Below are 13576 nucleotides of genomic sequence, written 5' to 3'. Positions count from 1 at the left end.
TAGTATTGTATTGTTTAATATTTAGGTTATGAATATGTTTATTATTGTGTTTAATTTTAATTTGTTTAAATTTGTGTTAAAGGGGAGTTAAAGCGCATTATGGACTTGGTTATTTTAATAGTTGGTTAATGCTAGATAGATTTTGATTATTATATTTGTAACCCTGTGTTCAGCTCTGAGAAGTGGGGGAGGGGGAGGGTAGGGTTTTGGGGTGGGTATAGGGGTTTATACTGTAATCTTCATAAAACTTTTAATAATAAAAAAAAAGATACATAATGTGGACACGAAGAATGGCCACTGGATTTTGCTTCAGTATGTTTTTATTCATCATCGGGGTATCCCCAGGATATGATCAACAAAAACCGGAGGGCAGCAGGGATCCTGAGAACAAAGCTCTACCTGTTTTTTATGTAGCATTGCTCATAAAAAAACCAAAGGGAGCGTCATTTGTATCATTGTGGCCTCCATTTCAACTTTTTTTGACCACAACATTTTTTGTTTGCTTGTTCTGAGAGAGTCAGATCTGGTCTTGTGCTACCATCGTGCGATTGACCCACTTTAACACCAGGAAAGAGATTACTTGAAATAAGCTAACCTAAAGGGTTTTCCAAAGCAGCCTGCCACTTGCTTACCAAGCATGAGCTGCAAACTAACAAGCTCCCCACTTTGACCTTAATAAGTTAATAGTTATCGACTTTCAACTCCCTGGTGGCTTGTACCTCACCGTCAAATGGCTTAATGAAGCAAACAGCTTGTGCTACCAAAAACCATTCTCTGTGGATTCTCTATTGCCTGCCTACAAGTGCTTTTCCTCTTCTTTCATTGTAGATCTAAATAAATTGAACATTCAATTTCCTTGTAATTAATCTTCCCTGGACTGGGATAAGCATTCCAAGGGGTGGTAGGAGGAGTTGGGGGGGGAGTGAGAGGTTTGCCCCATAGAGGCAACCCCTTTTGTGAGCAGATGCCATAGCATTTCCTCCTAAAAGTTACTTTTGTTCACTGCAAGAAATCTGGGAGGAATATCTCCAATGCTGTTAAGTATTGGATTTTAATTAACTTTTATTCATTGTAATTATCTGCGTGTCTTCCATTATCTTCACCTTTTTAGATATCCAATCCATAAATGCTGAATTAGCTGAGAACAACCACACACACACCTGGATTTTGTTATACAAAGTACTGTCTCTGTTGGGGAATGCCCTTTTCTTACTACATTTTTGTTTTTCAAAAATCAAAGTTAAATTCTATTAAATCTGGCTTTAAATCCACAAAGGACCTATTTGTCTTGTTGCCACCTTGAATTCTTTCTGGTTTAGAAGTTCTGTTTTTCTTCCCCTTTTCTCTTTCTTCCTTTCTGTCACTGAGGTAACAGGAATAGATGGAATGTAAGGAAGATACAGGGTGGCCTAGTCGTTTTATTAACAATTAAGAAAAAAAAAGAACTTTTATGAAATAACTTGACATTTCTCAATAAATGAGATAGACTAGAGTATACACTGCATAGCTTAATGTAACTGCACCCAGTCCTGCTTAACAGGCTAACTTTGAATTGTTCAATATGGTAACATACGGTGAGTGAGAAAAGCCTCTTGCTTTGTAAGATACACATTACGTAATCTGTACAATATGTGTAATAATAGTATGGAAGAATGGTTAAAAAGAAAGACACAATCACAAAACCCTGTGATGAGACTAGCCTCCTACAAATACACAAATATCTTTGCATTCATCTGTGATGTCCTACAGGGTATAGTAATAGAATCGGCATTAATTTATAATATGTGACGAAAACAGCTCATGCCCATCTCTATAATAGATATTATTATCAGGTTACCCAAAGATAGCCAGGCTAGATTAGCTGACATAATACAGAATGTCTGTTTATTCAGTGTTTAACAACTGTAATTAATTGGCATCCATTTAAGAAAGAACAGCTCTGAAATTTCATTCAGAGTTTCCACTGAATGATTCGGAATTCATTTATCCAATATTCTTTGACAGCAAACTAATTTTTTGATACCAGACTAATAACATTATTTGTTCCTGGCATTATCTGGCAACAAAGGAAGGATGAGGACCTAAAGTATAAAGGATCAAAGAATAACCACACAACAACAGAAACAACTAATAAGAATCCCACAATTCAAGATTAGAAAAAGTAGGAGAGTTATACGTATAAAAATATTCCATTTATCTTCACTGGGAAAAGAAATAAACAGGATAAGAGGCCATAAGACCGAGGAATTGCAGGATCTGTTGTATGAGACTATTTTAATGTTTTTTCTAGATTTAATATCTAAATTTGTAAGGATTGGAAAAATTACCATCATATTTCTAGGGTTTCCTTAAACCCACTTTTACTTGTTCATCCTGCCAGGGGCCAGCAAAAATATGGCTAATAAGACTGTGATAACATTGTAGTGGATGGGGCCAAAACAGTGGACCTAAATTTTGCAGACAGTGCCCTTGGGTCTGAATAATTTGATCCCAGCCACTTCAAAGATCTGCAAATGACAGCTGGATACAAAAAAGCTCAATGTCTAAGAAAATTAATAGTAGTGTTCTAGAAAATATAAGCAAAATAAAAAAGAAATGAAAATGTCAATGTTCAAAATGCATGATCAGACAAAGAATCAGGAATTCTACTTAATCTTGAAAAACATGGCATTCTAATGAAAGTTACAGGGAATCAGCCCAGCTATGAACATTAGGAACAGATTTTATATTCTGTAATTCTTGATCCATTAATTGGGCCAGAAACATCCTTCATCTTGAGTGAAGAAACAGTTCAAAACTTTAAGTCTGCTCAAGGATTTTATCATTTTGTAAACCAGGGGTCTTCAAACTTGGCCCTTTTTTGACTTGTGGACTTCAACTCCCAGAATTCTTCAGCCAGGCACGCTGGCTGAGGAATTCTGGGAGTTGAAGTCCACAAGTCATAAAAGGGCCAAGTTTGAAGACCCGTTGTAAACCAACACCATTACCTATTCCAAGTTGTTTACAAGTCGCTTTTCCAAACCAGCTGTGCTTCTTCCTGATTTCTTGACCTCTTTTCCAACAAGAAAAACAAATCGATAAAAGCAGACAACTTCAAACATAAAGCAAGAGATATTCAGTGAGATAATAGTTCAGCTCAGCCTTTTTTTTTTTAAGAAAAAGGAAAAGATACAGTAGGAAGTTACTGTAGAGAAGAAAAAGAATGCCAAAGCTTGACAAAAAGAGAAGGATAAGAAAACACACACACACACACATACACACACTCAGCATTTTCAGGCAGCAACTGAAAATAAGCTGAAATCTGCCAAAGTGAGAGTTTATTTCTCAAACTAGAGAATAAAAAAGAGAAGAAGAAGCGCCTGAAATATACAGTGAAGGTGCCAAGTGTTTGAAAGCAGTTCTTCAAACAGAGAGGAGCTGCTACCCAAACATGTCATGGAAGGAGTAACAATTGTTTGAGACAGAGGGAGCTAAGAGAAACACAAGCAACAGCTTCTGTATAGGACAAACCTGTTGCTATGGCTACCTACCCTACCAAATTTCAGACAGCCCAGAGCTTGTTTGGAATCACAATTCATGCTGCTTCCTTGAGGTAACTGTATCAATATTTACAAGAAGTGATTTTAAACTCCCCCCCTTTTTTTAAAAAAAAAAAAAGAAAGTATGATGCTTCATCCACTTTATCATTACACAGAGTTGAATTAAAACATCCATAGTTTGAAAAAAAAACCCAAGAGAAATTAAACAGCCTATGCACTGTTTTTAAGTCTTAGAAAAAAACTTAAAAGAGAGAGCTTTTATTTTATATTAGAGTCACATAATGGAAAGATGCAGCTTCCAGCATCAATATTGTTGCTGTAATATGCACCAACTGAGACAATTATCCTCCTATTCCTCATGGATATTATTGCCCTATTATTTTGAAATTACTAAAATAGGAGCAGTTAGGACAGAAATGATTACAATTGGTGCCCTATACAAACTTGGGGAGAGGCACTTTTGGTGAAGCTGTCATTCATCTATTTCATAGCAAAATTATCCCAAAGGATTTTCTGATTGCATTGCCTCTTCCTTTGGAGATGAATGAGGAGGGATAATAAATCATCCAATAGAGATCTGCCTGTATTGCTGTCCCTCCTACCTCCAGTATGTCCTTCTTAAATTCATTTCATTTAATCCTTTCCTGACCTTCAACCATTCACTCATCCACCGACAGTGCAATTCACTGGTTGATTATGCTTGCCCTCAACCTCACTCTCATCATTGAAAGCACACATATACACACAAAGAAAGCCACATCAGTGTTTCAGGATCTAAAATCAGAACTCATCACAAAATCCATCAAATTTTCAAACTGCCTCCAAATCTTTCTGAAGCAATTCAAGGGCACCTGATTTGATTCAACCAGAATAGATTAAATTAAACTAAGTCAAACCTTGTTTAACTCCTTCACAGCTCGTACAACCCTGTTATCTGTCTCCAATTGCTGCCTTCTTTTCATATGTGTGTAAAAACTGTACGAGCGTATATATGTAAAACAAAGAATGTTTCTCTTTTTTGATCATGTACTTAATTTATTTTAAATCTGGGAATCAACTGTTATTATTTTAATTATACTAAAGTAATAATCTTATAATAATCTACAGACCAATCAGCCTCACTACCTGGGAAGATTCTGAAAAGATAATCAAACAGCAGATTTGCGAACATCTAGAAACAAGCAAAGTTATAACCAGAAGCCATCTTGAATAGTCAAAAACAGATCATGTCAAATAAATCTTATTTCATTCTTTGACAAAATGACTAAATTAGTGGACAAGCAAAATGCTGTGGACTTAGTATACTTAGATTTCAGTAAAGCATTTGACAATGTAGACTACAACCTACTTCTTGGCAAGTTAGAAAAATGTAAGATAGACTGCATCACCACCAGATGGATTTGTAACTGGCTGACCAATTGCACTCAACGTGTCGTCCTTAATGGAACTACATCTACATGGAGGGAAGTAAGCAGTGGGATACCTCAAGGTTCTGTCTTAGGCTCAGTACTCCTCAATATCTTCATAAACAATTTAGATGTGGGAATAGAAGGGGGAACTCATCAAATTTGCAAATGACACCAAGCTGGCAGGAGTAGACAACACCCCAAAAGATAGGCTCAAGATCCAGAAGGATCTTGACAGATCCTATCTAACAAAATGAAATTCAATGGGAAGAAAAGTAACACTTAGGCAAGAAAAAACAGATGTACAGGTATAGAGTAGGTGAAATCTGGTTCAATAGCAATACCTGTGAGAGGGATCTTGGAGCCTTAGTGAACAATCACTTAAATATGAGCTCGCAGTGTGCTGCAGCCACTAAAAAAGCCAATGCAATCCTAGGCTGCATTAACAGAGGGATAGAATCAAGATCACATAAAGTCTTTATAATGCCTTGGTGAGACCACACTTGAAAGACTGCATCCAGTTTTGCTCACCACATTATAAAAAAGATGTTGGAAAGAGTGCAGGGAAGAGCAACAGCGATGATTAGGGGGCTAGAGGCTAAAACATATGAAGAACGATTGTGGGAATTGGGTATATCTAGTCTAATGAAAAGAAGGACTAGGGATGACATGATAGCAGTGTTGCAATATTTGAGGAGCTGCCACAAAGAAGAGAGGATCAACCTATTTTCCAAAGCACCAGAAGGCAGGACAAGAAGCAATGGATGGAAATTAATCAAGGAGAGAAGCAACTTAGGACTAAGGAGAAATTTTTTGACAGTGAGAACAATTAACCATTAAAAGAAGGCTTTTAAGAAGAGATTGGCCAGCTACTTGTCTGAAATGGTACAGGGTCTCCTGCTTGAGCAGAGGGTTAGACTAGAAGACTGCCAAGGTTCCTTCCAACTCTGTTATCCTGTTAACTCAATAATAGCTTAGAATCTTACTGTACAGCACTTCTCCAGAAGTTTAATGTAGATCAAAGTATTCCATTATTCCTTCCTTCCTTCCTTCATGTACATTTTCTTCTTTGATGAGTTATAATTTGGTACATCTTGCTAGACAATGATCTATCTTGTGATGAAAAAAATATTGGTCAGCCTTTTTCATTTATTTAAAAGATTCGTATGGTTGCCCATCTTATATAAAATAATTTTGGGTGGCCAATATCACTTAAGTAAATGATAAAGACAAAAAAATTAAAAAACCCTAATCCAATGCCCGGTGTTAACAGCCTTTCAAAAAGCAAGAATAGGAATCACCTGCAATTCACGGGGAGGCTATTCCAAAAGGTAGGTGCACCTACAGAAAGGGCTTACTGCATAGGTCCCTTTTAATGACAACATTAAAAGAAGGATTTGGAGTGAGCCCATACTGTCCAGTCTAATGGGATGGGTAGGTACCCTCAGGGAGAGCCAAGCCCAAAATAAACCTGGCCCTGTGACATTCTGGTAATGCTCAGCTTAAAACCATTCATTCTGGTTTCATAACCAACAGTCAGAAATCACAATGTCAAGTTTCTAAGTAAACTGAAGATTCAGTATAATCAATAATACTCGTGAATATTTATTATTATTTGTGTCAGTATCAGTTATACTACAAGCAACTACACATCCAGAAGAAATATGCCTCCCAACCAAACTCATTAAAAATGCAGATATTCTTAAGTAACACTGGCTCATTTAATAGTGTTCATTTCTCCTTTTAACAAACCCAGTTTATATGAGAATGGATGCCACTTACCTAGCATGCGAACACATCTGGCATTCTGCTCTGGGCTATCAAATGAGATTTCTCCGCACCGCTGAAAAAAAGGGGAATACTGTATTCAATACAAGACTTGAAGTCAGAGACCTCTTTAAGCCATAGCACGTTGCTTTTGTTTTTCACATGACCATTTCTTCATGCAATGTTAAGAAACAACTGCCACAAATTTCTATGTAAGAAGAGCTTTTACAAGTTATGAGGAAATGCCTGGTACTTGGAGATGGTGGAAGATAAAATAAACTTTCAGAAAATTATTCTGGGTTTAGTAAGGTTTAAACAATAAATTCCAATGTGGAAGTATGATGGGATTAATCCCCTCATTTCCTATATAGATGACCACTATATAAGTCTAATGTCTCTGTGTTAATGATGATACTTTGAGTAGCTACAAGTTTAATAAGATATTTCCTTGTAAATACTGTTTGCATGTGATGTGGGATTACAATGCATATTAGACTTTTGTTCCCTAAGCAACTTTGCTATCAAGAAATTATATGACACTGATAGAGAAGTATATGTAAGTTCGCTCAAGACATTGTGGTCATATAGTCTCTGATTTGTAATAAGCAACAGTGCACCAATATGCTCTGTGGAAACATCTGTAACACAAAAGGATTATATAGCCAGGAACCCTATGAAAGCCATTAGGTAGATAGATAGATAGATAGATAGATAGATAGATAGATAGATAGATAGATAGATAGATAGGTAGGTAGGTAGGTAGGTAGGTAGGTAGGTAGGTAGGTAGGTAGGTAGGCAGGCAGGCAGGCAGGCACAGGCAGGCAGGCAGGCAGGCACAGGCAGGCAGGCAGGCAGGCATCAAATTGCCTTTAGTTCAAACTTGTGCTTGTACGTACACATAGACACACACACATGCACAGTCAGAGAGAGAGCTTCCTATCAAAGAAATTGGTAAACAAGTTTCTGTCCCATCAACCCTGCCTAATGAGACAACATAAAAGGTTTTCATAGTCATTTTTCTTGCATACTTGTTTCCATGTTAAATTATAGTTTGATTTGAAAATCCAAAACCAAGATATTCACTCTGGAAGAAACATTTTATGTAAACAAAAGGCAACTGAGCTATGTAGCAAAAACATTTAGTTTCCAAAAATATTGGAAGATAATACTGGACTTTTTTCAGGCCAATAAGCAGGAGATTTCCCTTGGAGTTTCATGGGGGGAAAAACCCTCAGCATATTTTAGGAGCCATGCTTCTACACTGATGATATCATTCAGTATTTTCTAAGAATGCAATATATTTTACTCTGGTTTACCACAGGAGGAAATTGACTACAAAGTACATCACTGTTTGGTTAAGAAAATCATTTTTTCCTTTCCTTATTTCACAGTATTTAATAAGCCTCTTCATTCGTACTTTTTAAAAAATTCAATAAGCAGAAAATGCCCTGGTATAGAAGACCTACATTAAAAATAGGTACTCAACACTGAAATAATGCTAAAAAAATATATACTGCACACCATAAAAGTTATCTAGAATGTATATGTGTACTTCATGCTATAAAAGTTTGGGCTCAAATATATACAGTTGTGGGAGGATAGCATCCCCCAGAGAAAGAAATATTTTGGGGAATATTAAAAAGCAGAATATTATATTTCTCAAAGGAATACAATAATGGAGAAATAAAGTTTTAAAAGACAGAAACCAGCCCCCAGAAACCATCCCCAGCCCCTCTCCCCCAGGCAGAGGCCAGGTCTGTAGAAATGCAGATTTGATAATCCTATTCAGAAAGGTTGGAGCCAGGAAACTAGAAGTTGATGCGATTAAGAAGACAAAGACCCCTAAAATCTAAATACCCCACGCAAACTCTAAAGACATGACCTTTAGGACATAATAGGGTTAACCCCCCAATACCAAGAAGGACACACTCAAAAGCTCAGGTCAAAGTTCCACAGGAACAGGAAACAACTCCAAGCACAAAAGCCCAAGAAGGTATAAAAACCCACCACTCCCAGCTACATGTGGTCAACTTTCCCAGAGCCACATTTCTGTCTGGCTCTGGTCTTCAATAAACCTTCTTTCTAAAGCAGTCTCTACTTCGTTTATTCCCGGCTTGGACTGGACCCTGATGAAGATTTTTCTTTCAACACAGTGATTTAGAGGACTTTAAAAATTAATATTTGATTGAAACCAGAACTTTTTCTCCTGGACTGATGAATAAACAGTAAGAAAAGAGTCGTGAAACACAACGTAATAACTGCAGCAAGATTATTGTATGCCTGAATTTAGAAAGTTTGGCAATACCTACAATAGAGTTATTTATACTTGCTGTAATGAATGGGAAGGCTTCCTTCTTTTTCGTGTGCTTTTTTCCTTTTCCTTCTTTTTTGTATTTTTATATTTTATAGTTTGTATTAGTTTTAGTTCTATAATATAATTTTTAATAACATTATTTTTAAAAAAAGAATTTGAGTCTGGACATGTATACTCTTCTGCCTACTACAGGTAGCCCTCAACCTACAGTGATAATGGAGCCAGTCCTTTATGGCTGCAAGTGGTGTCAACTGTTAAGTCAGACAGCCTTGCTTAATGACCCCCACACTCTACTCTCCCTGATGCCACCATCAAATGAACACGGGTTGTTAACGAGCATGGGGTACCTCAATGGTGGGATTCAGCCAGTTCGCACCACTTCGGCAGAACCAGTAGCCCAGAATAGACTACCGGAAGCGGCATCCACACAGAGAACCAGTTGTTCACATATCTGCATCCCACCACTGGGGTACCTCATGGATGGAGGAGGCCCACCACCCAGCCAAGTCCATAAAGGAGGCAGACAAGCAGCAAACAGCTTGCAAAGACAAAAGTAGTGCAGTAGGAGGGAAGAGCTCAGCTAGATTAGGGCCTAGAGCTTAGAGCCAATGCAAAAAAGGCTTCCAAACAAGTCTTCATGCTTGGCCAACGAAGTCAGGCTTATGATCTCTGCTCCCATCAGGAGACTGCAAATCTCTCCTGACTCTTTGGGAAAATAAGCTACCTGTATGCAAAGGTGGCAGCTTCCTTGCTAAACCTCTTCCCCTACCACATTTCTTCAATAAAGGAAACAAAAAAAGCTGGGAGGGACAGACTTGTTGCTCTTTCCCCATTACAGGCTAAAACTAAATTCTTCGCTTCTGCCCTTCAATCTGGATCCCTTTTAAATACTTAATTTGCTGCATGCCTAGAAAGAAGGTGTCAAAATCTGTAAGTCACTTACCTTGATGAGTGACTGCCAGGCTGAAGAATAGAGGGAAGGAAGGAAGCAAGCAAAGAAAACCCTTCTGCAGCTTGTTTGCATTGAGGGGTTGGGAAAAAAAAAGTTCAGCTCTAAAGAAAAAGCAGCAGCACAAACATGCAGCAGAAGTGCAGCAGAAGCCGGGCCCTAAAACTTTCCACAGGTTTCCAAGATTTTTGCTGCCTGTCTGACTGCCTTGAGTGCCTAGCTTCTGACTGTCTTGAATATACCATGCTTGAAAATTTATTCCAGATATTATTTTGCAACATAATCAAAACAGCAAGAGGTTAAGCGGCACTGAAAAGGTCTGTTGGCTGTAATAACCAAATAAAAATTAATTTAAAAAAAACGGCCCTCCAATAATTCAGCAATGCAGCACAACATGAATTCACTCTGATTATTTTGCTTAGTTTGATGCTGAGAAGATAGGAATGATTTTACCCTAGCCTAGTTAATAGCCAAAAGAAAAATGACTATCAAATCCAGCCAAAATCTCTAGAGGCCTGGTAGATATAACTTTTGAAACGCTTTGATCAAGTGGAAACGCTTTGATTTCATGAGACCTTTTCCATGTTTTTTTCTCTAGATAGGATACTGATGTTTGGAAACTTCTCACATTACTGCTAATTCCTATGTAATTAGATTGTAAGCATTAGTATTTATTATTTATTAAGACTTGTTTTAGTGTTTGTAGAAATGGAAATCATCAGTAAGGAAGGCACTATGCTTAAGAATGGCTTGGAAAAAGAGGGGCTGGACAATAGGTTGAGCCAATCCCTTTTCAAACTTAACACTGCTCTCTTTGGAAGGCCACTGCATGTCAACAAAACAAAACAAAACATTTAAAATATGATTGTTTTCTTTATGCCTTGCAAGCAAAAACTGATCAGAAAAAAAGCAGATGACCCTCATCATACACGAAGGCCAAATGGCACACTGTGTATATTACCAGCACAGAACCCGAATTTTACACTGCAAAAAGCTATACTATTCTGATGAAGCCACATCTGCTGTGCTGAATCCAATGTCTAACCATCTTTTCCTTGCTTTCTTTTTTTTTAAAAAAAATCTGATTGCATTTACTGAGATTCTTCGGGTTATTTGCCCAAGGCCACCAGTTTGAACAAACTGCACCAATATCTATAAATAACAGAAATTCAACAAGCTGTATACAGTAGTATCCAGATCTTCTCTACAAATATTTGTGAGATGCCTCTCTAGCATGTGACCAAATAGGCAATTTACACTGAACAGAAGAGTGTTTGTGAAGGACTCATTACACCTCCAGCCTAAGATGTTCCAGCATGTGAAACTAACAATTAAATATTATTTTATTCCTCTCATTTTCAACATGGTAAACCAGTCCATGGAATTTAGTGACTTAAATGAAGAGTAAAAATCTGAGAATTGAAAAATGTAGTGCATTCCTAAAAGATTCTCATGAAGCCACAAAATAGCAAAAGTGGTAATTTTTGCAAGAAAGGAGTTTGCCTTTTGCCAATGCTGATTATAATAATAAAATGAAGGCATTTAGTAATCTCCCTAAATCGTGCCTACTATAAAAGAAGCATACATGCTATATATCTGTATGTCTGTTTTCCTGCAAATCGGAATACCAAGACTATGATACCATTTTGTTTAGTTTAAATGGGAAGGATAACTTTAAAATTGGAAAGTTGTAGAAAGTTGTAGTGTTCTTCCCTAAAATAACACCGGTATTTTGGTTAATTCAATTACCAACTTTTCATGTAAAAAAGACTTGCAACTTATGTTTGAATATTCCTTTTTAACAGTGTAAGAGAAAACAGATACTGCCATACGCAAATCTGTGACAATGAGTTTTTCTTTTTTTTCTAGTTCTTTAAAAAAATCAACAGAAGACACCTCCCCCCTTTAAACATTCCACATGATTAAATTCTTCAAAGGAAGGAAGACACTTCAATAATTCAACAGACAAGAATATTTGCTTTGCTCCCCTTGATGACTAAATTATATTTGCCAACTAAGTATTATAAAATTATTTTTGATTTTTTTTTTTAAAAAAAGGTCTAACTCAGTTGTGTATGGTCCCAAAAGTTTACAATAGAACTTTGAGATTTTTTTTTAATTATTTAAACATTTAGAGACTTTTAAAAGAATGTTGCTCCCAAGTTATACACCTAACTTAAGAGCACAAGACCATCTCAGCTAAATCAAGACAAGGAACCTCTTTGTTCAGCTTTTATTCTTCACAGTGGCCAGCTGAATATGTGTTTTAAGGTGAAGAATCCCTGACAGAGTTGTCCTCTGTTCATTTACCCAATTCATTTCTTATGTCCCCCAAATTAATAGTTATGACTATGTCTTGTGGTAATGAATTCTACCAGCTAACTAAGCACTGAATAAATAAGTGCTTTCTTTTTCCTGTTATATGACACGTAAAATATTTTCAGGTGAAAAGGGCTTACCATGCAGAAATAGGCCAGCCTCATCTTTGAACATGAATATAATGTCAGATATATGGTCCAAACCTTCATATATATGTATAAATATCTTGGGGTTCCAGGGCTCTTGATCGACAAAGATTTGTTGTTCTAATGGAGTCATTATTATTAGTTATCTTCATAGCCCATCATTCTTCCAGGAACATAAAACAACGTGCATTTTGTTCCCCTCCAACCTAGTTTTCACACACAATCACACAAACCATTTTTGGAGGCAGATAAGATAAAAACCTCCATCTTTTAAAGTCTTTAAGAATTTTGATCTTCTGTAGAAGTTTATAACTGTAGGTGTCGTCAGATACAACACTCCTGTTAGATCGCGCAGGCAGTAAGACACGAGTCGAGTGACAGTCAGCTCTCGGTTTATTGGCAAGGCATAAAGTAAATCCGGACTGGCATCTGGGCCAGGGGAGCCCTCTTTTATGGGATTCCCCTGGCTTGTAATCACACAATTCCATTGGCTGGTAAGACCCCATTGCTAGTTAGCCAACCAGCAACGGGCAATCACCCTTAATGGGTGATCAATGGAGAAGGGCAATCACCCTTAATGGGTGATCAGGATGCGCATAGGGGATTAAGGGGGGGGAATACAAAAGAACACAACACCCCTCCCCTCAAAGTTCTTGCTAGCGTCCTTGATGAATAGTGGTTACATAGTCCTTCAGATATGTGGGAGGCCGATGCCCTCGCGTTGATCGGTGGGGAACTGTGTGACTCGGTTCAACTCTTGCCTCGGTACTCTTCCCTCTGCATGGTTGTCCTTGGGCCGCTGCAATGGGTCTCGCTTCTCGAGGTGGTTGACTGACGGGTGGAACCAATGGCCAATACTCGTCCCCGCCGTTGTCTTTGGCCCCGCCCGTGTTGTCGGCCACGCTTTCTTGGCGTAACCCAGCGACCCCGATTCGGCCCCTCAGTTGATCAAGGTGGCACCGCCAAACCCGGTTGTCCTCCACGCGAACTTCGTAGGATCTGGGCCCGGCGATAGAGATGATGGTCGCTTTCACCCACTTCGGCTCCCCCGCGTGATTAAGGGCATACACTAAATCCCCCTCCGTAAAACCCCGAGTTACCTTTCTGGATTCCGGTGGCGTGTCCGTTTGGTAGCT

The 13576-nt window shown here is 37.9% G+C and overlaps 1 protein-coding gene across 1 annotated transcript in view; it reads right to left on the bottom strand.

The window, feature by feature from the left end:
* PDE7B (phosphodiesterase 7B) overlaps positions 1-6787 on the bottom strand; it is an 80940-nt gene extending 74153 nt beyond the window's left edge. Inside the window, exon 1 of the mRNA XM_029283707.1 lies at positions 6728-6787. Within this exon, the coding sequence (XP_029139540.1) occupies positions 6728-6734 (7 nt within the window). The 5' untranslated portion in view covers positions 6735-6787. The remainder of the gene's footprint in view (positions 1-6727) is intronic.
* Between the last annotated feature and the right edge of the window lie 6789 nt (positions 6788-13576).

The sequence above is a fragment of the Protobothrops mucrosquamatus genome, unplaced genomic scaffold (assembly GCF_001527695.2).
Source record: "Protobothrops mucrosquamatus isolate PMUCROS unplaced genomic scaffold, P.Mucros_1.0 scaffold_75, whole genome shotgun sequence".
NCBI classification, from domain to species: domain Eukaryota; kingdom Metazoa; phylum Chordata; class Lepidosauria; order Squamata; family Viperidae; genus Protobothrops; species Protobothrops mucrosquamatus.
The sequence above is the reverse complement of the archived record's forward strand: the minus strand, read 5'-3'. Positions and strand labels throughout refer to the sequence as shown.